The sequence below is a fragment of the Pyxicephalus adspersus genome, chromosome 3, assembly GCF_032062135.1.
Source record: "Pyxicephalus adspersus chromosome 3, UCB_Pads_2.0, whole genome shotgun sequence".
Taxonomy (NCBI): domain Eukaryota; kingdom Metazoa; phylum Chordata; class Amphibia; order Anura; family Pyxicephalidae; genus Pyxicephalus; species Pyxicephalus adspersus.
The window spans coordinates 84,537,074-84,563,811 of NC_092860.1; the positions used below are offsets into that span (position 1 = coordinate 84,537,074).

The 26,738-nt window shown below is 36.4% G+C and overlaps 1 protein-coding gene across 5 annotated transcripts; it reads left to right on the forward strand.

Moving 5' to 3' along the window:
* On the forward strand, positions 1-26,384 carry CDKL2 (cyclin dependent kinase like 2). Of its 5 annotated transcripts, none has more exons than XM_072405541.1 (13): positions 1-165; positions 3,356-3,588; positions 14,519-14,713; positions 15,552-15,730; positions 15,823-15,935; positions 16,450-16,589; positions 18,049-18,137; positions 18,840-18,969; positions 20,026-20,327; positions 22,946-23,042; positions 24,164-24,299; positions 24,868-24,974; positions 25,934-26,384. In XM_072405541.1, the coding sequence occupies exons 2-13, from the start codon at positions 3,421-3,423 to the stop codon at positions 26,000-26,002; spliced, it is 1,725 nt and encodes a 574-aa protein (XP_072261642.1). In that variant the 5' UTR covers positions 1-165; positions 3,356-3,420; the 3' UTR covers positions 26,003-26,384. The 5 variants fall into 5 exon arrangements, with proteins under 5 accessions (XP_072261642.1, XP_072261646.1, XP_072261643.1 ...); XM_072405545.1 differs by lacking the exon at positions 1-165 and adding an exon at positions 517-620 and having other exon boundaries at positions 3,359-3,588; XM_072405542.1 differs by lacking the exon at positions 1-165 and adding an exon at positions 524-620.
* The last annotated feature ends 354 nt before the right edge of the window (positions 26,385-26,738 follow it).

Consider the following 26,738-nt stretch of genomic DNA (forward strand, 5'->3'; position numbering starts at 1 on the left):
GAAGGAGCAGCATATATTTTTATATGTGTTGACGTATAACTCATTGACGTTTCTCTTGCTGACAATACCAACAGTACTCAATGTGGGGGAACCACAGAAAATGCTTGGTGCAACAGGCAATCAACCCCATCTAAATTGGGAATTCTTGGTTGGACTGCTATAAAGGTAGGTAAATGAAGTCTTCTTCCTATCAGGTAATTTAATGTACAGCGCTGCGTAATATGTTGGCGCTATATAAATCCTGTTTAATAATAATAATAATCAGGTATCTTTTTTACATAAGTGCTACTGTGCTGGCAATTTTTGTTCAGGTCCAATGCAGGACGAAATGGGGTCAACTGCAGGTCAAATACACCTTTCAGTGAGTTATAAATGATCTCAGAAGCATCTGATGCTATTAATGCTATCCACACAATCCTGTTGACAAAGGCTCTGATTGTTCTAACAATACTGGAATGATTGCATACAATTACATTTTAGTTCTAGGACTGTGTATACAGGAGGTAACCATTTTCTGCCAAAGAAACAAGTATGCTTGTTTTTTTGTCTCTTGATTCCTATGCAGTGCCTGGATGGTACAGCCGTGGCTGGCTTGTCTATGATTTGTGTGATGTCACAAGGTATGTAGAACATGTTTTATTTATTGTGTAATATTGGAGGGACTCTGCCTGTCATCCCGCCATTAGGCTGTCTCATGTCTGCTGCACAAAGACAGGCAACTTCTAAAAAAGAATGCCACTCTGCCATGTCTGTGTGTAAGTATGTGTGTAATGAGCTAACTCTTCCTGTGACATGAATGCAATCCTGTTCCCTGTGTGTATTCCCTGCAGGGGGCAGTTGCTAAGGTGACCAGCATTCCCCCAGCTCAGCCACATTCACACACAAACTGGTTACTATTGCTTCCATTGTATGCAGAGCACAGAAGCCATCCAATACACTCTGAATTTTAACTACACATTACACACCCAGCACCTGCAAGGGGTTAATCACCCTGCCATTCCTATTTCACACCTCAAGCTCATCAACTTTCAGCATATGCTTCACCAAAAATAATGTATATTTGATTTAAGAAGGATGCTATTGGTATATAGCTCTATTATGGATCAGCCGTGAATTCTTCCTTTGTCTTCGGGGTCAGAATGAAGAAGATCTGCGCTTATTAGCAAGAATTAGGTAGGTGACATAATGAACATGGCTCTCTTTTGTATGGCAATAATCCAGTCTGCTATCAGTCTGCTATACATTTCACTCCATGCATGGGTTGTCATGCTGCATAACCCTTGTATGAACTGCTGTGCATTGCAGAAGATTTGGGAAAAGGAAGGTGCTATAGATCTTACATATATGCAACCCCTATTTATTATACAGCACTAGGTAATATGTTTTATAACATATATATATATATATATATATATATATATATATATAATATATGACAAAGTTTTTTGTTCATCTCTTACCCATGTAAATGGAAAAAATGCTGCACACAATACAGCTCTCAGATATTATTTTTTTTATAAATCATCATAATCTTTTGTAGCACTCAAGTTTATTTTATAGTAATAGCTAATGTGTATCATAGCAACAAGAAATAATAATAATCTAAAACAAACAATGAAATGTATATAGTATACAGTATATCTATTTCTTTTATTATAGGGGAGGGTGTTTTACCTGGTCAGTATCAGTTCTATGTATACTTGTAATAATGTAACACATATTATTGTAGCTTAATGTATTGTGCCTTGCTTAGAGACCAGCCAGACCTGCCTTTCTCCTCCGATCACCCTAAGAAAAAAGAACACATGCATTCTGATATACACGCACACTGTCTGTGTATCATGTAATGCCATTATCAAGTATCATTTCCATCCTGCTCTCCACTGTATTATATACATGTAGAATATTTGTACATTGTCAGCTACATATTATACAAATATTTTTTAATTATATTATATTTAATTTTATTTATTCAGCAAATAGAGACTTCTTTGAAATATGTCATGGAGATCCCTGTGATGAGTTTATGAGTGAATTCATAGTAAAGAGTAGGTTGTTCCAGACTTTAGTTATACATATAGGGATTGAGATACTCAGGTATTGGGAACACACGGTATAAATCGGTGTGTATATTAAATAGATTTTGGGATTTATCTTGCTTGTAGGGCGACACCACAAATAGTGCTAGTGACAGTTCATAGAGGGTTCCTAGCAGTGCCTGGAAATGCAGGTGCTTTAATAAAATTCATATGCTGATTTTCTTTTTTTTAACCAATTCTTGTATGTTCAGACTGCTTGAGATTTCATGCAGGCCAGCTTAAAAATTCATAGGCAGCTTAACACTTATTATACTTTACTGTCTGTATATACAGTAATAGAGACGGTTCTCCCTAAGGGCCCCAAACTGCACCAAAATCAGATCCTAAAGTATTGCTGTCATAAATCTGGGCAATGCTGACTCAGGATAAGTTGCTAGAAGCTTTACAGGCATAGGATTGCATTTAAGTACTTAATATGTATTTGAGTTGGGTCTGCATTGCTTTGGGGGTATATAGACAAAACTAATCTCTGAAATCATTGCGGTGCATTCCACACCACACATTTACCTGAATGCAGCATTGTTCTATTTGGAGTATTTAATAGCTGGCTGTAGTCCAAAGCTCTTCGTTGGTCTTGAGCATACTACCCCATTTCAGACTTATGGTAGACTGCGGCATTGTACCACAGGCTCACCATGTTTTCAAATGCTCCCATTCAACTGAAAAACACAGTTGTGTTGCAGTGGCGTTATAGCGTCATTTTTGGAATTGACTAATCTTTTCTGGCAATGAGACTGTAACTGCAAGGGCAACACAACAGTACCATTTCTGGGTGCATACTAGAAGTTTGCAATGTTCTTGCGAGTGGCTTTCCGGGAGGTTTGCAAATGCAACTGTGAAAGGGGTCTTATGCTTTATGGGCTTAAAAATGTACTGAGCAGCCTGATATCCTATTTCCTTCAGAGAAAGCTGTAGGTAAACTCCAGTTTGTTGCAGTGAAGACCCAATGATGACTGTGTGGGAATGTCTGCATCTTTTTAACAAATTTGTATGACAAAGAATTGTATTTTCCAAACCACTTAAAGAAAATAACAAGGGATTTCCTCCATGATTTTATTGTGCTATAGAAAATTCTAATTTAGGAAAATGATGGGATAATAAACCAAACAAATTAAACACGAAAAGCTATAAACATGTCACATAAACTTTAATGGTATTCTTTAAACTCAAGACCACCAACAGAACTAACAGATTTATATGTATGCATTGAGATTTTACAGGGTGCATTCATCAACCTTTCTTGTTATGTAACCCAGCAGGTCATAGGAAATAGAAGATCCTTAGAACACTGCATTCTGCTGTTGCTACACGGACTGACAAGATGGAGAAATATGAAAACCTGGGTCTGGTGGGAGAAGGTTCCTATGGCATGGTGCTAAAGTGCCGGCACAAGGAAACCGGCAGGATCGTAGCAATAAAGAAGTTCTTGGAAAGTGAAGATGATAAAATGGTTAAAAAAATAGCAATGAGAGAAATTAAGTTACTAAAGGTAAGATTTGATTTTTTTTTGTTTGTGGGGACCCATACAGAGAGCAGTGATGTCTGTAAAGGTCCATCAAACATTATTTTCACATTTTACTGTTTTACAATGCATGTCCTGCCCTGTTAGTTAACACACTAATAACTCATGTCATGTAACAGCTCATAAAAGAGGATAGAGTATCCTAAACTCCATAGCAAAAGCAGGCCTGCTCACACTCCATACTCTTAGTTCGTCTTAATAAAGACCCAGTCCTGTGGTCCTATGTCAGTAGTATAATTTCTGGCACAACTTGTAAAAAATAAGATGGGTATATAATGAATAATAATTCATCCTGGAACAAGTATTTGTAATATTTGTAATTTTTATTACAATTAGCTTTAAGGAGCAAGAAACAAATTAAAATGTGAATATTTCTAACTGCCGCAGGAATTTTGATGATTTCTAATGGCTTCATTACATTTATCTATAAGTAAACACTAGACACTAATGTTTAACTAGGTTACCTGGTTTTCATTCTCCTTCCAGCATTAAATCAGTCATTAAGGTGCTGGTTACTTTTTAAATTTTTACTGGATTACTACATTTTACTTGCAGCTTTTTGCTGTAACCTCTGACAGCCTTTATCTCTCAAAGTGGTAATTTTATTTCATGCTGCAATGAAAAGTGAACCAATAAACACTGGATACTGATATATAATGGAAAATACATCAATACTTTGAATTACAAGTTTGGGGAAGCATTATAGCTGTTTGGACATAGTGAGCCTTTTTTTTTTTAAAGCTTTCCAAGACGGGAGACGATAGATTACCTTGGTTGAACAGCAAACCTTGACTGGATCTGGTCCAGGATTGAAAACATTTGCCAAATATTAGCAAATGATTATACAAAATCAATTACAGGTTTGGTGGATCATCCAGGTGTTCCCATGACACAACACACTGATCTTTGTCTTAGCATATGAATGTGCTGTATGTAACCAATACCTCCCAATATAATTCCACCTACAAAGGGCAGGATAAATATAAGAAAAAATAAAATTGTATTATGGTGCCAATCTATTTTTTCTTATCCAGTTCTATTCATCTGTGACATCCTGAGGAGGAATGACAACACACAAAAAAAACCTGCATGTCCATTTTTTTCATGGGGCCGTTTTTCTGAAAACTTGCAAGGTTATGGCCATTGTAGGTCTCAGTATGTATAGTAATGAGCTAAAAAATTAAAGAATTTTTTTAATAACATTTATGGTAAAAATAGCATAATAAATATTAAAATAATTACTAAAATATAAATAACAACATAAATATAATATAAATACAAATCAAAATACACTCTAAGCAATAAATGTAGCTAACAATCTAAATAGGTATGTGCAAAACACTGTACAAATGCAGACAGTGCATGTGACTGAACAATACCCATAAAGCCAGCCTTTGTATGGGAGTTTTGCTGTAACAGCAATCTTGAATGTAGGCCTGCTTGAAGAACCTGTACAGGGAAGATAACAAAACATTTATATCCTTCCTATTGCCCTGTTATTGGCTTGGCATAACAGCAGCAGAGATACTGTTTGATAGGCTTTATCACTCAGAGATATTCACTTAGCACCTCTGAAAATGCTGTGTTGATGAGCAAAAATACTTTGTCTCACTAAATACTTTCACTAGGAAGACAGCTAAAATATGCAAATACTTTACAAATAAAACAGATATAGTGATCCCTGCTATATATTACAGAAACCAGTCCTGTGACATACACATTACAGAATAGACATTGGACAGTAAGTGTATAGAGTTTTGAAAGCTTTTCTTCTTTTTGCATAGAATTTACAGTCTTCTCAGGATTTACTTGGTAACATTCTTCTGAAAGAACCAATTGTTTTGCTGATCCCTTGGCTTCCATAACTTTCTGAGTAAGATGAAGTGTATGTAGATCAGTAACCGAAATTTATACAGTAAATTACTCCAAACTTGTTCCAGGTCACCGACGTGAACTAGCCAACTAGGCCTGTGAAATGAGCATTTCATGACAACGTTTTAGGATCTTTCATTAAAAAAAGACCTTCTAGCCACTTTTTGTAAAATGGCCAAATAGTATTACAATATAATTTTATAATGTAGATTGTAACAGTATCATTTTCTGTGACAGTTGCATATAGTGCCTATAGTTGCCTATAGTGTCCTCATACCTCTGCCTGCTATCCCCAAATGCAAGGATTTTCATTTTTGATTTTGCATGTGGCTTTGTCTTCTTTATAACTAGTCATCGCTGAGGGTGTCTGATCAACAGAAAGTTCATTTGCAAACAATGTGTAGTTTTGGAAAATGCTGCCTTATGTTTAATAAGTGAATAAGAATGCTCTTCTTTATCAGCTTCACTGCATTATATGACCTACTGTTCTGTTGTTAGACTTACAAGGATGTTGATTTTTTAAGGGTTACTGAACTTTTTCATATCCACAAACATGATGAGCTGTTTGAAAGTCCTAAGGACCTCCAAAACAAATTATCCCATGGGGGCCATCTGTCAATTTGCTGCACTTTCTACTTTCCAACAAGCTTGCTTGATTGCAAAGATTGCTAAAAAGCCAATCAGTCCATCAGCATTAAAAACAATAGCTTTCAAAGAGGCATGTGGGATGGTAGGGAGCTATATCTTTATGAGCTGTTGAAAACTATGTCATGGTATTTCCAAACATATGGGTAATCAATGGCATAAGTAAAAGCCACAATGCAAAATTTAAACTGCACTGCAGTGATAGTTTCTCATGTGCCTCCTACATGTCACATTTCCCAACACATGAGGTGTAGCTGTTAATGGCTCAATAGCTTTTTTAGTGAAGCTCTGCAGTAAGGGATTAGGTACATCTCAGAGTTCTTTTATCAATGTATGTGAACAACAGAGGCACTTCAGTTAAATAGATGAATGCCCTGAAGGCCAGCTTCAAGCCTGTTTAGTTTACTCACTTAGGGATAATGCAACAGGAAACTCCCATCCACACACCAGTCCTTTTATCCCTCTCCCCTCTCTATTCTCTTCATTCTGTCTTACCTTTGTTATACTCTTTACCATATTGCTCCTCACCTTTTATACTTAATTCAAACATAACATTGCTAATTTTAACATGTTGGATATCATGGATGGCCAACCATTTATCATTTTCCATTTTACAAAATTAAATTGATTATTTAATGTTCTCTACACTCATTCATATACATGCATGACTCCAAACTGTAATAGACTTGTAATATCATCTTTGACCAATAAGAAGATTTCTTGTTTTGTACGTGTTTCCAATAAAATCTAATTTGTAGTAAGTACTAAGCAGGGGAAAGAATTTGTGGCAGTGGTAAGGCAGTGGTGGTCAGATGACTTTATTTAGCAAGCAAGTTTTTCCAGTCTGAAAGACAATTGCAGACAAAACGAAGACTTAATTATCACTGTTTACACTTGTGTTTCTAGTTTCTAGTTTTTTTCTAATGCCTTCTTCCCTAGCTTTTTAAAAATGTTACCATTTAATTGTGCTATTTTGTCTTTTCAGAAAGTCTCAGTTAGCATTTGTAATTACCCTGTTGATTGTATTTTGAATTTTTGTACTGTATGTGTTCTTGTTATACACTTTTTATTTTTATATTATTGATATAATTTTATAATAACTGCAAATAATAAAAATGTACTGGAAATGTATGTACTTTTTTGTAAAGTAACTTTTTAGTTTTAGTTAAGTGTTCTTTATCGTTGCAAATGCTGGGGAGATTCATCCTCTCTATTTGTTCAGGTGACCTGTGCAACTGGGAATGAAAGTGAGGAGAAATACACAATTTTGTGTAGTCACCAGGACAGGAATAAACAGAATCTTCTACCTGGAACACTTGTTGCTGTTTGTTGCTATATTAGTTGTATGATTTTCCCAGTTGTTTCGGGTTTCTTTCTCCCTTCTGTGGTGTCTATAGGGCAGGAAGTGAACAGATTTTCTCAAATGAGACACTGGACTAGGGTTTAATTTATTCCTACTTTTTTTGTTTTGTTTTAGATGTACAGTGGTACCTTGGTATAAATCCTTAATCCATTCCAGATCCTTGGACTTATACCAAACAGGACTTATACCAAACACATTTTTCCCAAAGGAAATACAAGGAAAATGATTAATCTGTTCCCATGAAAAAAATCCTATTGTTTTTGGCATATTATACATTGATGGGGCGGTATAAAATAATATAAACACTGCTTAATACTAAAATACATAAATACAAAAGCAAATAGATGAAATAAATGAAAATTTAACCTCACTTTACCTTGCTGAGAAGAGTCGAGTGCCTACTAGGATGGTGCTGTAATTCACAGAGAGTTATAGCGCGGGTAGAGCGTGGTGTTATGTCTCATTTTGACCCATACAAGTTCTAGCACAAAGGTTGTATTCCAAGCAAAATTTGTCCAAACAGGACTTAAACCAAGTTGGACTTATTCCAAAGTGGACTTATACCGAGGTACCACTGTACTTTATTATAATTTTAGAATTATTTTCCTTGGCCGTTTGTTATTTTCCATATTCCTAGTTGGGTATAAAAATTTGCAACCCTTCCTTGTTACAATAATGATAAAATAAATATATTACCTGTATATTGTACTTCATTATTATTATTATTATCATTATTAAAAAGGATTTATATAGCGCTAAACGTATTTGCAGCGCTGTACATTAAATACAATACAAACAATCAAAAATAATAATGCTGTCAATCTTCTATGACTTAAAAGTATGTGCAAGAAGAACTGGTAATCAAATTACGTCCATAGTTTTAAAGACATTTTACTGCTTATACAAAATAATTCAAGAAGCCTTTTATAATATCATCTTTAACCTTAATTATGTCCTGTTTATTGGTACTTCTAGTTATACCATAACCTGGATAAATGAAGAATTTCACGGACAACTCAAAAAACAGTTTATTATATCAGCATAACGAGAAATAAATATTTCCCCTTTGACAAAGCTCCTGGAACCGGTGGCTTTAGCATACCTTGCTATAACCAGAATTTAGTTTGCTTTCATTGGGCCTGATTTATTAAAGCTCCCCAAGGCTGGAGAGCATACATTTTCATCAGTGAAGCTGGGTGATCCAGCAAACCTGAAATGGATTTCTTTATAGTCATTTGCTATTTGCTAGTAAAAAGTTTTGAAATCGTGGAACAGATCCATTTCAAGTTTTCTGGAGTACTGATGAAAGCGTATCCTGTCCAGCCTTTAACAAATTAGGGGCTACACTGTTTCCAATCCCAATGTGCCTCACCAGTTGCACTAGATATATGTAATTGAATATGACTAGTTGAAAAAGGTTTTATATGTTAGCAAAAATTATGTAAATATTATCTATTTTATGTAGTTCTGTGGAATATTTAAAAAAACATATCAAAGGTTTATCAATTCCCTAAATGTGCTAGACTTTGAATGTATAACTGAGTCTGGTTTGCTACACTTAGCATATTAATATTCAGCAGATTGTGCTTGGTTTAAACATGCCTTAACATGCAGTGGTGCTTTGTCACACTCCAATGAACTGAGAATAAATGTATTTTCATAAGGAAGATTAATTACTCGATACTAGTCTCTAGAACATCTTTCAAAACAGATGGTTACTCCTAAGACTTTTCAGTCTCAGAAGAACTAGTTCACAGTGGCCATCTCCCGATGTTTTCTGGGTGTCAATTTTCCTCAACTCGTTTTCCACAATAGACTATATTGTACATTTCCTAGGTTATTCATTCACCCTGCAGTTTACCTAAAGAGGCTTAAATTGGCTCGTCCACATTACAGCTTATTCAGAGAGGCATCTTATAAAAAGTGGTATCATTTCTGTTCACCACTATTTAACACTGGGGGAATATTATTATTAATATTACCTATGATGGATCAGGGTGTTTATGTAGATCACAGAAAATTGTAGCTTGCAATGGACATGCTCTAGTAAAAGAGACATAATCTTGTACTGTACCAAGGATTAGTAAAATCTCACCTGGAATATGCAGCCCAGTTTGGCCATCATTTCACAGGAAAAGATATTGTGGAGCTGGAGAATGTGCAGAGAAGGGCAACTAAACTAATAAAAGGAATGGAGGAGCTCAGCTATGAGGAGAGATTAGCTGAACTTAATCTATTCTCCCTTGAGAAGAGACATATAAGGGGGATATGACCACCCTGTATAAATATATAAATGGTCCATATAGAGACCTGTCTTCTCCATTATTCACTTTGGAGTTATTGCAAAGGACAAGAGGGTATTTTTTGCTTCTGGAGGAAAAAGATTTTATTTTTCAACAACCCAAGGGATTCTTCACTGTAAGGTCTGTGAAAATATAGAATAGGCTTCCATAGGCAGTAGTTTCAGCAACTACTACAGATTGTTTTAAGAAAAAGATGCTTTTCTAGAAGCACAGAATATAACAGGATGTATATCTTTGTGAAATGACAACAGCGACTGCTGATCAGTTAAATATCTGATTGCCTTAGGAGACCTTAGGAAATTTCTTTTTCACCTCTTGGGGAAAGTTGGTTTATTAAGTTATATATATATACAGGTGATTACAGGTAGTGAGCATAATATTCAGTAATGTGTGTCAGTACCTCCTCACTGCTCCCAGGAACATAGTGGATGAAATATTCACCTGGGAGCAGTTAGCTTTGTAGTTGTCAACTGTCTGCCTAAACTTAGCCTAAAAAAAGACTTTTACTAAAATACAAAACCACCTACTGGTACGTCTAATAATTAAGTTTATATTATGTTATGTTTATATTATGTTTACAGAAGTACAAAAGGTTTTTATTCATAATGTTTGTTTTGCTGCATAATTTGGTTATTTCGTGCTTACAGAGCTCGGCACTTAAGTACTGCACTATTTCATTTATGTAATTGAAAATCAGTAGTTTATCCGCTCTGTGTTTCTTATCCTTTGCTGTCTTTTCTCTGTTAAACATCTCCTGAATAACTCCCTGGTAACAGGCTTGAAATACACCACATCAAGCATGACGGCAGCGGCTGTGCTTGGATGAATTTGGCACAAGTACTCTTGAAACTATGTTGTTTATACTGCCTTCTGGTGTGTATCAATAGAGGGGTACAATGAAGTGCATTGTGGGATTAGCACAGTTAAGCTACATGTGATTAGGGATGACTACAAGGTGGAATATGTGGCAATCAGATAGACAAGTGATCTCTTATCACCTTTAGCTGTGACACAATGGAATGCAAGTCGTATGCATCAAACGTATTAACTGTCCAGGGTAAGGCATGAAGATTTCACCCTATACGTGTCCGCAAATCTAATTGTTGTTCAGCTTCTACACAGTGTGGCTGTTAGCATGCCACTCTGCACGCCACTCTGCACCCGGCCAATATAGTTAAGAACCTTCAATCCACCTATGAGTATTTGCTGACATTTGAAGCTCAACGCAGTGAGCAATAGTGTGCAACATTAAAATATCCTCATCCTGATCTAGGGACTTTTCCCCTGAAGGTCGTCGTTATATCATGTTAAATTGCAAAAAAAGTATATTGTAATTTAGTTTTAAAATATGTCACAAGAAATTTACATGAATTATGAGTTCAGACACATTCCTGAGTGTGTGTAGTTTTAACAGTATGTTGGCAGCAATTGCATGTAGTGTTCAGTGTTTACTGGGAACTCATACTCAAATCAAGTGTCACATAGATGGTTTGGTGCACATCCCAGGGATGCTGTCTTCCTTCTCTCACTTTTGTTACAATTTATACATTTTAAAGAGCATAGCTATGGAGCCCTTGGTAATGTTTGTATGTTTATATGAAGAATAAAACTAAATAACGAGTCTATGCAAAGTAGCAGTTCATAAAAGACGTGACTGCCAACATCTTGCACTGGGGTATCTGCATTGGAATGGTGACCATGACATAACATTTATTATAGCACACATCCAAACATTATTTTCCAATATTGCCAAAAATGTTATTATTTGTAGTAAATACAGCAAATTTATTTTTATGGGGCTTCCAATAATTCTCAGTGGTCTTCACATTTCAGCAGTTTGCATAATTCAAGAGATTAGGCTTCCAACATCACCATTACTAAAACTGTTTTTGGGTTTACTGCTGTAAGTCTTAATTTCTATATGAGAACATGTCAAGTTGATTTGGACTCTTTTTCTCCTTCTCCCTACAAAGTTGATCCAAACCCCCCTACCACACTTCAGTTGCATACCTACATTGTGGTATCCAGTCCAGCTGATCCCCTTCTTTTCACTTCCTGGGAAAGCAAGGCAAAGCTTCATTCATTTTTATAAGGTCTGTCTCTAAGCCTTACAAAAGTCTCATGGGTTTCATCATGAAATCTAAGAAGAAGCCACCTCATAGGAAGTAAACTTTATAGCCTTCTGTGGTCACAGATTTGTAACTATTAAGGTTTGGGGGAGGGGGAGGGCTCACTAAACATAGAGTAGTGGAGGCAAAAGAGTAAATTAACTTTTTTTTAAGGTTTATTACTTTTTAAATTCACCTTCATCAAGATAGCTTATTTCAGTATTAAAAGATCTGAAGCATGTACAATTCTTTAATTTAAAGTTCCCTAAATCATTATTATCTATATAGCTGGACTATCACTTTTTATGCCAAAAGCTTATCATGTCAAAAGCCTTTTGTACTTTATTTAGTACCAAAAATCACTAATGGTTCTTCCTAAAGGAAAGCATATTACAAGTCATTAACAAAACTCTGTAGTACTTATAATTTGTTAAACTTTTCCTGTCTTTATTTCGTCTACAGCTTACAAAATCAGATTTCATGGAAGTTAACTGGTGATTTGTTTATGTTGAGTGCAGCTTTCCTTTATTTAGTAACAGCATATACCTGTTGTAATAAAAATATAATAATAGGTCTAAGAGTATCCCAGTGCGTTGAAGTGGTTAGTTGGCAAGCACAATGCACCCATTTATAAATACTAGAAGTTTTATTTGTGAACAACTTCCATGGAGATGGCAGAATATCCTCTTGCATGGTGTCTGACCGCACGTACAATTTCACTTAAGGGCTTGATGACTGGACAAATGCCAGAGATGCCAGTTATCTGATACCAAGCAGAGTGACAAAATGAGCAAAGCGCCAGCATCCTGTCTGATGAAACTGTGACCTAAACTTGAACTAGCTATGTTGCTTACTTCTTTTCCTATAGATTGCTAAATAATGGCACCTGAAAAATAAATAAAATCTGCAATTGCAAGTACAAAAAGAAGCCCTGTTTTTTTTCATTCAAAAATAAGTGTAAAAAAAGTAAAACAAATTTGTACTTATAACCGAACATTTATTTATCATCAAAACAAATGGTTTGACAAGCAAGCTCACACTTCAGTAGCCAGCCTATGCTCTCATATGTTTTAGCTAATTATGTGAATATGTGGTTTGTCTTTTAAGCTACGTACACACTTCCAATTATTATCGTTGGAAAACGAACGACGAACGATCCTGCACGATATCTACGAACGATCGTATAGCACCGATCCTGCACATAGAGATAACGACACGATCGTTCGTAGATATTGTACACACAATAGATACGATCGTTTGAACGATAGAGGAACTATGTGCACGACAGGAAAGTGAACGAACGTTCGTTCATTACGCATGCTCAGACCATGGACGATCAACGAACGACCGTACACACGAACGATGTTCAACGATCGTCGTCCAATCCGATCCGCCGGTCCGGTCGTTCGTTTCCAACGACTTTCCTCGTTCGTCGGCGTCGTTGGTTACTTTTTTACGAACAATTTTTTGCCCAATCGATCGTTCGTCGTTCGTTTTGAACGATAAAAATTGGAAGTGTGTACGCACCTTTAGTCTAAACCTACTGTATGAAACTAGCCATACAATGGCCAGTAAATTCACAAGTCTTAAACTATAAAGAAAAGGTTAATTACCACCTGGCCACCTGGTCCGCCAGGTTAATGACTTGGGGGGGACAGCTTTACACACTTCAGATTTTCACAATCATTCATCTTGGGTGACAATCATATAGGCATTGGTAACTAGACTTATTGGCCCTGATTTTTAAAAGCTCTCCAAGGCTGATGCAGCAGACCTAGAATAAATCTGGTCAAGGATTGAAAACATTTGCTAAAAATAGCAAATTACTTTTAATAAGTCTATTCTAGGTTTGCTAGATCACCCAGGTTCATCCATGAAAGTGTATCCTTCAGCCTCGGAGAGCTTTAATAAATCAGGTCCATTCTGTCTCACTGGGTTACAAACATAATTTTTTAAAACCAATGGGTCTAACATCCTACAAATGTAAGATAATTCATTTTGCAGTAAAACAGCACATCCAGATGAGCAGTTGTCCTCCGGAGCATTAAGGAATGATAACATGGTTTTGTCCGCTCTCTTTAAATTAGGCAAATATCTTATGTCTGATAATACCAGTGTACTATACAATGTATTAGTTCAGGGACTGCAGGTTTTTTTCTATCTCATATATAAACTGGTATTGAAATCTCTGAATCCTTAGTGCATTAGCCAAAAGTTTGCCTGTCCCTAACCACTGTAAAATGTAAAAAATATTGTGGAAACATCCTGGCCATGGTTTGATCATTATAGTGTGTCATTACCCATTAAATTTTTAAATGTTTATGTTTTTCTATGGGTCTGGCAGGCACCCAATAGCTGATTGCTCTAGGGTTAGTCTGACAATCTAGAAGTGAAGGGTTTTTATCATAATGGCTATAGGCATTTTGCCTATTGGTAGTTGAAATTAGGCAACCAGGAGCAGTACCAGCATGGCAAACTGGCCGTCCATCTGAACTTTGCAGAAACACAATTTATAGACCATCTAAATTTGTACCGTGCAACAAAAAATTTTGCAGGTTTACTTTCTATTGCTAACATTTCTAAATTCCTTTTTTTACCCCACACAGCAACTGCGCCATGAAAACTTGGTAAACCTATTAGAAGTTTGCAAGAAAAAGAAAAGATGGTATTTAGTCTTTGAATTTGTTGATCGGACAGTGCTTGACGACCTTGAACAGTTTCCCAGTGGATTGGACTTCAATCGAGTGCGGAAGTATTTGTTTCAGATTATCAGAGGGATTGGGTTTTGCCACAGTCACAATGTGAGTATGACAATAGAACAACTTGTTGCTAGGAAGTAGGTTTTATTGTGTTACATATCACTTCCACTTGAAAGTATCTTACAATATTTATTTCAAAGCCTGGAAAAGACCTGTCATGAGGCAAAGAAAAAGGAAAACAGGTTAACACCACAGTCTGAGTAGGAGATGAAAAGTTGGAGTTTAGCTTTAATTAGGATATACCCTGAGTGTATACCCACAAGTTATTTTGCTACATAAACGTGTCTTACCCAGATACTTTCCACTGCATAATCCAAAACTGTAGTTGTAGAATCCAGGATTGTGGGTCATACAGCTGCATGGACCTTAAAAGGTGGTGGGTGGGAAGGCTGCCGGAGCTCCCTTTAGGGCAGCAAATAATTAAGGTAATAACATACAGGGTCATAAATGTGGAACTTCTATTAAAAGTAAACCTGTTTTAAAGAAAACAGGTATAAAGCAAACTTAGACCAGAGCTTTACAGGAGGTGCCTGCTTCCTTACTGACAAGCACCTTCCATCGTCACAATCCACTGCTGGATGAATACTACATAAATAATGACTTTTTGAAATCTCAACCCTACATAAGGTAATGCTCATGTCTAGAGATTAGCCACTCAGACACTAAGGATTGCATTATCAGTCTAGTGGACTTTACATTTGTGCTCAAAAACAGTAACATTTTAGGGGCTCCAACAATAAATGAGGGAGGCAGGGTGGCGAAGGAACAGACAGTTTATGGGGCCCATTGTACAGTGCTAGTCAAGGTGCTATGAAAAACATGTATATATTAAATAGAATTTTTCTATCATGATTTAAAATGATTTATTCTCTTTGTCTAGATCATCCATCGAGACATAAAACCAGAAAATATATTAGTATCTGCCTCTGGTGTGGTCAAATTGTGTGATTTTGGATTTGCTCGTACATTGGCTGCCCCAGGGGAGGTTTATACAGATTATGTGGCCACACGTTGGTACAGAGCACCAGAGCTTTTGGTTGGGGATATCAAGTATGGCAAGTAAGATGATTTTGCAATAATCTGCAATAGTATAAGTTTCTTGATTGTGAAAGGCATTTAGTAATTGGTACTGTTGTATTTATTTTTATCAGAGCTGTTGATATATGGGCAATTGGCTGCTTGGTAACAGAAATGCTGACTGGGGAACCACTTTTTCCTGGAGATTCAGATATTGATCAGTTATACCACATAATCAAATGCCAAGGTACTTTTCATTTTCCCCAGATCTCTGGAAAACTTTTTTTTCAACAAACAGTGAGTATGACATTTAAGATCTTTTTGGAAAATATAGACTGTAAAAAAGCAATTTACCAACACTTCTGTCTGGTAACCCAAATATTGGTCACTGATGATTGTGCTTATTTTCTCCAAGATTATAATAAGATCCTACAGAACATACATTATTCACACATATTATTCATAACCAGCATAAAATGAGCATCAGCAATTTCTGTGACTAATTTATGAAATTTGCTTTGGAGGCTAGAGCCATCATAGCATTCAATGTCAACAGTACAGTTAATACTTTACAAGCTACTCTATAAATTGAAAAACTCTTCTATTCTGGGTCAGGTCAATAAAATACAATGGTAATCAAATTAGATATTGTGACTCTGTAGACAGCGTTTCATTAGGCAAATACCACAGACGACTTGGCTTGCAAATTCTAGGTCTGTCAATGAATATTATTATTATTATCACATAACTGTATTTTGTAGGTAATCTGACCCCAAGACTTCAAGATCTCTTCTATAAGAATCCACTGTTCGCTGGAGTGACCTTGCCAGAAATTAAAGAGGTTGAACCCCTTGAAAGACGATATCCTAAGCTTCCTATTGTCATATTAGACTTAGCCAAGGTATTATTTATTATCATATCAATTTCATAAATTGTATATGTTACCCATATAAAGTACATATTTTTGGATATTGTATTCAGGGGTCTGTTTAGAAAACAGTGAATATGGCACTCGCCGAAACATTCCTTGGTTAATCAAAAACAGTGACTGAATCTCCATCAATAATATTTTGGTAAATGACAGATTTACTACTTTGCACAGTGGAACTCTACTAAGCAAATTTATTTGCCAGCTGAACACTTTCTAAACCTTTAATACATTTACTCCCATATTTCATATCTGCGTTGACTCGTCTGTAGTAAACAGGTTGAATAGAAGGTTTTAAGACAGACAAAGCTAAATGCAAAACAAGCTGTCTTCTAACCCAAAGTGCTCTTAAACCAAAAATAAACTTGAGACACTACCAGTATAATTACTTCGTCAGTAAAAGTATCTTTTCATAATACAGTAGACCCCCGTTTATCGTGAGGGTTATGTTCCAAAACCACCTCGATAAACAAAAATCTGCGTTACATGGATGCCCAACTTTCCCAAACTGCCCCACTCATTAAATCCAAATGAATGGTGGATTCTGATTGGCCAGACTTGTTCCTCCTTGAACTCCCACACTGCGCTTTCCAATACAACATCATGGGTTTACAGAAAACGCGATATACCAGGACCGCAATTTGCAAACCGCGATATAGAGGGGGACTACTGTATAATCATTAATTGAATTTTATTTTGTTCTATATTTATTGAAGGGCTTATAAAGGTTTGTATAGAGTATGGGTTTTTAGACTCGTTTATTAGCCACGTTTTTTATTAATCTCTGTGTCTTGACATTTTGGGCTCTATTTATAAATCTGGGAAACTGACATTCCCTCAAACATTCCCTGGTGGGAATCAACTACTGCCTTTGAAGCACGTAGACCTGGAAAGATCCTTCTGAATAATATGCATGTTGTTCTTGTTGACAGTTTTTTTTCTAAATTGCTAGTTGCCTGGTTATCAGAAATTTCATTCCTTTTTGAGTCACTGACCAGGAACATGTAGACCAGCAATGACTTCAATGGCAAAATATTTGTTTCAGGTCAATGCCCCAGAATGTATAAAAACCACAGGGAGCAAAATGGCTATTATTTTTGGAAGGAGCTAATTAATAGGAGAATCACTAAATACAGATTTCCTGTAATGAACCACTGTTGTGAAGAATATTGTATTGTGATATTGTATATGTTTAACATATCAGTATGTTTCATTTACAAGCAGGCTATGCTGTCCAAATCAGTGACAGTAATAGTTGTTGGAAAAGTTGTAACACCATTGTATTGTGCCATGGAGTGCTTGTACAGTAATAGTATAAAAACTGTTTGTCCCAAGTGGTCAATGTAACCGCTTACTAAGATGCTACGGAACAGCTTAAAAAACACTAACTAAGTAAAAGTATATTTTAAAATAATATGAACTTGTATTGCAGTGTTGTTTACAAATTGACCCAGACAAGAGGCCACCCTGTGTGACCCTGCTACAGCATGACCTGTTTAAGAAGGATGGCTTCACAGAGAGGTGTGTAGAAAAAAATCAGAATCCATGTATATATAACAACGCAAGTGTTGAAATGACATACTGTATATTCTTTATTTCTGATATTTGATTATGATATGATTCCAGGTTTGCTGGATCACCCAGGTTCACTGATGGAAGTGTATTTTCCCCAGCCTTGGGGAGCGTTAATAAATCAGGGCTATTATATTATTATTATTATTATTAATAGTATTATTAATAAACAGGATTTATATAGCGCCAACAAATTACGCAGCGCTGTACATTAAATAGGACTAATAGGTCAGGGGGGCCATATTCCCATGTGGGCACTACTTTATTTTATGCCCCACACAAGAAAAATATACATGAACCTGTAAAATCTAAATTAGAGTACATAAAACAAGATGTTCTGTATTGCCTGTACTTACCTAAAATGTTTCATCTGGAGCCCTTTCTGATTCGGTTGCACTTTGTTATTGGGGCTTGACTTCCCTGACTTCATACAGTAGCTAAATAAGTCTGCCTTTGTAACTTTGTATCAGGGAGCTCTTTCATTTGACATGTTGCCAGCACCCATATGCGAATACTCCCATACTTTCTACAGTTACAAAGTCATGGATCAGGGACACATATGTGATATTTATCATTTTGCTACTGCATAAATAGTATATAGAATAGAAGAAGAATACCTGCCGACTAAGCATCATTCTGTTCCATTGTTAGGTTTTCTCAGGAAATCAGTGCAAAAGTCCAGAAGCTCTCCAAAGACATTCCGCTGCAACCTAAGAAAACAAAGAATGTTAAGAAAGAAAAAGATGAATATCCTGGTGAAAAGAAAGCCCTGGCACTACAGGTAAAATATGATTATTTGCTAATAGCAACCCTTTACCTGTGTTTTAATCCTTCTCTGTCCGAAGCTAAAAAAAACATTGTAGCTGGTCATACATTTTAGGCATTGTTTGCAGATATTACAAAGTCTGTAACAATAAATTCAAAATAAGATGTTTTTTGTTACTTTGTTAGAAATTCCCTTCCAGAATAAACAGATATCTGCTGACTAGGTTACAATGTATTAAAGTTACTCTCTAGAAAGAATGAGGAGTACCTCTTGCAGTAGGGTTCCTCCAGCACAGAAAATATACAACTTTTATTTGCTTAGAGGAAAGGGAAAATTTGCACTCTTCTTTTCTTCTGATGCTCCACGTCTGGGTGGACCCTGGTTGTTCTCAGTTACAATGTAGGGCTATGTACAGGTGGTTCCCGAGTTACATACAAAATAGGGACTGAAGGTTTGTTCTTAAGTTGAATTTGTATGCAAATCAGAATAGGTACATTATTTTAGTAAATGCAATTAGGACAGATGTTTGTCTCAACAAATTGTTAGGCAGCGTGGTGTCAAAAACTTTATGGAGTCTAGACATCATTAACTTCTGGAGCAAGCTGGGCTTTGATATGCAAAAAGAAACATCTGCAGAGTTTGTCTTGGTCATTAAGAGTTACAAGATGTTACAGATCAGCTCAGCTCTTAAGATCACCCACAACCTCAGCTATGTTTAGCAAAAGATTTCTTATGCAAGTCATGCAAACGGTCCCTCCTCCCCCCATCAATCCTCCGTCCTGCACAGGAGAGAGCAGGGAAGCCCTGTTCGTATCTAAGAGTCGCCTGTATGTCGGATGTCCCTAACTCGAGGACTACCTGTGTGTGTATATATATATATATATTTAAAACAACACATTAGGGGAAAAACACAACGTGTAAGGGGAGAAACACAGATTTGCAAAGGTTGGCCTTTTTCTGAAAACTGTTTCAGAAAAACTAATAGGAATGCTAGCGTCATGTATATACTATGGAAAGTTTCCTGGAACATGGAAAAAATAATTCATTCTATATTTTTATTTTTTAATGCAGGACTTTAATATTGATCACAAAGTGAAGGAGACTAAACCTTCAAAGGTGAAAATAATTAAAATGGATTCAGAAAAGGCTGAGAAGACTGATGGTTCATCCAATGCTAGTGGTGTTTTTACTGGTGCCATTAATCAGAGCAGGACAGGACCTTATATCACGCTAAAAGAATCAAGCAACAGCCTGGACCACCATAAAAGCCCAATGGGGATGATTCCTCCAATAAGCTACAACCTTACTAACATCTCTCCCCACCTATCTTCCAACACTACTGCATCATCTGGCTCGAGCCATGTTAGTTTCAGGTAACTGGAACCTCTTAGTTTCCTTATATAACAGTCGCTGATTCTCCACCTTGGAATTTTATTGCATGTAAGTGCAGTTAATAATGCCAAAAGTTTGTGGACACCTTACTTTCACACCTACTATATAGCCAAAAGAATGTGGACAACTCTTTACAAATTAAGTTCAGTTGTTTCAAGTTATTTTATAAGGTATTTAAAATGCTACAGCATCAAAAGACTGTTCTATATTTACAGGATTTTACCAGTTTGGTGTAAAGGAAATTGAGTAGCCTGCAAAGAACTTTGACTTCAACCCTACTGAACACCTTTAGGATGAAGTAGAATGGTGATTGTGTCCACAAACATTTGGCCATATAGGGATATAATTATTACCCAGTGACTAACATTTATCAAATATTTAATGCTTTAAAAGTATGCCCCCACTGTATATATTAAAAGAAAATTATATGGAAATATGTCACACTGGGAGAGTAAAATTAGACAACCTAAAAATATTTACAAAAAATTAAATCCTTTGGTGGATGTTGAGTGGAATGGAATGGAATGCAGACTAGTCCGAATAGATGTTGTCATGAATATGTTGTTTTAAGCTGAAGCAAGGAATTCTGTTTAGCAGATTTTACTAGTTTTTCAACCAAAAATCAAGGCATAGTGAAATTATAAAATGCTTTACTGTCTTTTTAAAGAAAAAACTCTAAATCCCATCAGTTTTAAGGGCCATTCCAATTCTGACAGCATCAGTTTAACATTAGTTTAAGATATTGAGATCATTCAAAATTGATGCACAGGTACATTTGACCTGAGTTCTTTCTTACCTGCTTCAAGCAGCTTTTTTATTCTCAATCTTGTTTAAAGCTAATAAATGTGTTGGCACATATCTTAATATCAAAATGTTGAGATCTTTATTGGAGTGTTTTGTCTGTACCTCTAAATATGCTTTTCGGAAACAATGTCTATGTGTAATGAGCCTATAGTTTGATGTGGGTTTTACTTTTTGTGAACTAAAGTGCTATCTCCCTAAAATATGAATAAATTAAGAGTCTTATATAATCTCTGTATAACCCCATCCTATTGCATACTCTTGGATAATCTCTGTATAAACCCAACCTATTTTATACACTTGCACAATCTCTATATAAACCTATCTTGTCACGTTTGGGGGGACAAACCTCTAGGGAGGGCTATGGCTTGCACAAAAATGGTGTGAGTTCTGAGAATGGTCAGGGGGCAAGATCAGAAGTAGCAACCAGGTCTTCTCCAGAGCCTCTGATGGTGAGGATGTTGCGCTGCTGGGTACTGCCAGATTGCGGTCCTTGGGCACACCAGGTGGGCAGGATGATGCACGATATCAAATCACTAGACGGATAAATAGTCAAGGAAGGCCAGGGTCGAGGCAGGCAGCAAGCAAGAAAGGTCAGGTCACAAGCCTGGGGTCAAGTACCAGGGATCCAGGAAATAAACACTGGTGACACGGGAGCCACCAAGACACAGGGAACACAGGAGACACAGGAAGCGACAGAAAGCACAGGTGACACGGGAATAACCACAGACAGAGAGGAACACTGGAACAACACAAGGGAATTGGCTGGGAATTAACAAACTGGGCAACTAACCACAGACAGAGAGGAACACTGGAACAACACAAGGGAATTGGCTGGGAAATAACAAACTGGGCAACGAGGGGTTAACACAGGAGCTGGACAGGGAAGGCACAAAATTAACCAACAGGTGTAGAAAAAATGATCAGCAAGCTAGGGGGTTCGGCACTAGTGAGACACCCCCAGGGTCAGAACTGCTCGCATGCGCAGAAGAGAGATGCCTGTGCTTTAGCAAGGAAGAGGTAAGTGTGACACAACCTATTGCATACTCTTGAAAATCTTGTCTGTCATGTCCCGCGTCGTCCTTGCATCTGTCCGGGGCGCCATCTTCGTCTCTTCTTCCTGGTTTTTCATCCTACATCACCCCACCCAGGCGTGAGATCGGGTGACGTAGGATGGGAAAAAATACTTGCCCATCTCACTGCGCATGCGTGAGATCGGCAAAATTTGTTTTTCCCCACGAAAAGGCTTCGTCTGCACATGTCCAAGATGCTCGGGCATGCGCAGAAGCAGCACCCAAGAGCCTCCCCGGATGCCTGATGTAGGTATCACAGGAGGATTTGCGCTCCCATTCATTCTAAATCGCCCAGGTTATCGAAAATTAGGGGGCGGTGCTGCACCTTTTTTTTGTAAAAAAAAAAAGGGTGTTGCATTTAAAAGAAGAAAAAAAAACATAATTTTTACTTAGCATAAAAGGATTGTCTACCCTTTTATGTAAAGTGAAAATTCTGAGTTTAGGTACGCTTTAAGTCACCTAAACAACTTGCGACTCGACTCTTGCGGGGATTTTGACTAGCAACTAGCAACTTGCAACTTCAAGTTTGGACTTGAAGGGTGACAACTTAGTCCAACCTCTGGTCCTGTAAAATCTCTGTAAAAACCCAACCTGTTGCATACTCTCTGATAATATTCCTAAATTTGAGTTTTAGTATTTTATTTATTATAATATTCTGATTATTATGATACGTTATGTTTAGAACTACTACATGTTTAGGACTGTTCATTTTAAATGTATTTCAGGGGAGAAGAAAAGGGTAAAATGTATGTAAGCAGTTTCAAACTACATGGAGGAAAACCTTCTCCTGGAAATTCTTATAATCCAAACCTTTCAAGTCTGGTAAAGCCATGTATTTTTTTTATTACTAATAAACATTTTAGGACATTGATAATACAGTAACCATTACAACCAATCCTTTATTATCTGTTTCTGTTGTTAATAAAAAGCAAATATCGTTGTTATTTACTACTGTACTTTACATGCTAGCTGCTACCTTCCCTGCTGTTCTTTAGAGGTTAACAGACTGTATACTGTAAATCTATATGCAAATCCTATGTATTACACTAAATATACCTTTCACATCTCAAAGAAATCTTTCATAAATAAGCCCCTATATCTGCATTCAGTATTTTTTGTTTTTTTTTTTGGTTTATTTTTTCTGGTTATGCTCCAAAACTATACACCAACTATAAAAGTAACCTGCAGTTCTCCATTCAGTATAAAGAAGAAAAAAAAAGCCAGCAGGAAAGTTGAGTTAATTAAAAACAGGGTATTTTCTTTTGGATTGTGTCATATAGCAAATAGTGTAAATGCAGTAGTAAATATCAGTTTAAAATATGTATTTACTTGTTCGGCTCTTCAGTAATCTTGATGGACACTGGCTGGGCCGGGATGTCGTCACCTGTTCATTCAGTCCTGGCAGGAGCAGAAGAAGCCAGGTTGCGTCCAGTATCCTGGCCTCCTACACTGATTTGCTAATTCGTAGATCAAACACTTTTGACAGTTGAGGGTAGTGATCAGGAAGGTAAGCATGCTTTCTTGCAAAAAGGGATATTGCGCCTGATTTATCAATGCTCTCCAAGACTGCAGAGGATACACTTTCATCAGTGAAGCTGGGTGATCCAGCAAACCTGGAAGGGATTTCTTTGAAGTAATTTTCTAGCAAATGTTTTAAATCCTAGACGAGATCCATTTCAGGTTTGCTGGATCACTCATGATAGTCAATATTCTCCAGTCTCAGAAAGCTTTAATAAATCAGGCTTATTTTCTGCTCCTTTCTGCAAAAAAGGCCTACCTGATTGCACATTTGCAGAGAAACTTTAATATTAACTAGCTTTGTTTATATCAGAGGGTTACTGTGTACAAGTGCAAGCCAGAAAAACTCAATAGAGCAAAGTAAAATAAATCTGGTACTTGTAGAAGTAGTATACTCATTAACCTATACATGTATTTGACAACAGGTTGCCAATGAAAAGAGTCTTCTTCAACTCAACAAGAAAAAATGGGATTATTCAAGAGCTGACATGAGGCTGCCGGAGCTAAGCTACGGTCATTTACCAGAACTTAAAGGCACAGAGGGATGTAATTTCTATAGTGGTATGTCTTTTTTTTTTCCTTTCATCTCTCCTCGAACTAATAATTTACTGAATGAAGATAATAATCATTTATACTTTCAATTGAGCTCATGAACTCACATTTCTGGAAAGATTATAGAGTGTTTTCTGTACCTGCTGCAAATGTATTTAGCCACTACTTGTAAGGATTGGTAAACTGCAATATATTCCATTTTTGTTGGGAAATTTTATTATTTAGGTTTTTGTTTCCCTAAATCTGCTTTGCAGAAATAAACCAGTTATTGAAAAGTATTAATAGGCATATATTAAAAATGATATATAGGTAAAGCTTCTTTAAACTCACTTTAAACCTAGGATATCAGCAACATTCTTTTGATATGTTGTATGATTGCATGATTTAAATGATGTAAATGAAGAATTTAAATAACTATATACCACTTTTATATTTCATATTTGTATACTACAACAAGTCTTTTCAAACAATCCAACTTCCTTAGCATTGTGTTTGTTGGTATGAAAATGAACCTGTGAACTTCTTATTGTGTTTGTGTAATTGGCTACTGTTAGGTGAGTAATAAATGATTTTATAGTTCGCAGTTCAAAGTTGGGAAAGAAAGAGAACAAGACAATGCCAGAATCCCGTATTCCTTCGATTGCTACAGTTGATACACATAATTCAAGCACAGCCTTACCACAGGTGAGTCTGCTGTTTTATAATATCTCCTATAAAATAAAGCACTAATTATCTGTAATTGTACTATATTTTGTGCATGTATTTGCAAGAAATATAACCTAAGTACAAGCACTCACATGTACAGAGAAAATGACCCCATGGGCCCCTCCACAGAAAAAAAAAACAGGCCAATATAGTCAAAACATCTTACATACAAACACACAACAAGATGGACATAACCAATGGTGCCTTAAAATATAAAAGTACTTGAGTGAAACCCTGAATCATTTTTGGGTTGATAAAAGTAACTTTGCACTGGTTTTTGCAGCTTTATGCTGGATTACCATGACCGACGCTGCAGGAATACATCACAAACATAAATCTAGAGTGCACCAAATTATTTCAATCACAAACAACTATTAAATTACAGCTAAACATATTGTGGTTGCAAGAATATGCTGAAATACAAGCATGTAGAAATACCACATTCTCCACAACGTATAAAGCTTCTAAATGAAGATCCTTTTATGGATACTATGGAGAACACAATTTGCCCATAGCATTAAAGCAACTGTGATATATAAGGCCTGATTTATTAAAGCTCTCCAAGGCTGGAGAGGATATAATTTCATCAGTGAACCTGGTTGATCCAGCAAACCTGGAACGGATCTTGGCTAGGATTTAAAACATTTGCTAGCAATGTTACTTATTGCCTTGGGGACAGAGTTGCTTTAATTGCTCCATTTACTACACAAGCACCTCCTGTACAGTGGAATTTCCCTTACTGGTCAGTATGATATACAAGGTTGGTGAGTAAGTCCAGGCCTCACTTAAAAACTAAAAGTTATCTCAGAAGGTTGCTCAAGGAACGTAACATCAGGTAGTACTTAACTACATTAAGTTAGTTTTACAACAAAAAAAACTCATTTGTGCCATGTTAGGTACTATGAAATCTAACAACTGTACAATGTTTTGTATTGCAGTTTTCAGGGAACGTATTACCGGACACCCTGGACATAACAGAGGCAAATTTTCCACCAGTGGAGCATTAACAGAACATTTAAAAAAAGGATCACTGGACTGGAATGGATTGGCACCTTCTAAATTATTATGAACTGTTGTCATGTAAAGCTTTTGATCCCAAGGAATGATCATCAGGAAACATCTGGGATGCCATTTTGTATACAAAATGCTAATTTCCAGCATTACATTTTAGAACTGATATTGAAAGACATTATTTTACTGAATGCTGCATGAGGGCTAAAATTGCTTTGGATGCCCCTAACTAACGACAAGCCAACATTATTGTTTTTTTTTTTTTTTTTTTTTACTTTTGTATAATATATGTATATCGGCAAGAAGCTTGCAGCTAGAAGTAAATTGTATTAAAAGACAGCTCTGTTGACTGAGAAATCAGATATGCCACGAACTGAACTACATTCTAAAATCAAGTGTGGATAGTTATGTAATATATACTCTTTCCTCCAGTTGTATTCAGTCTAAAGGTTGGACTCACTGTCAGCATTTTCATTATATTTCATCACATGAAGATAAAGAACTAAATATTCAGACACAAGAATGTATGTAAAATAACATGGAAAAGCAATGATGGTGTGTGTAGTGCAATAACACAAAGGGTTGTATTTCAAAATGCCTGTCGTTTCAACAAAGAATGAGCAGCTCAGTCATACAAGATAGAAGATACAGTTGAGAACACATGGGAGCCATAGGAGTTCAGCTGATGCACAAAGCGCCGGCTTACTGATGACACGTGGTGCCAAGTTTAAT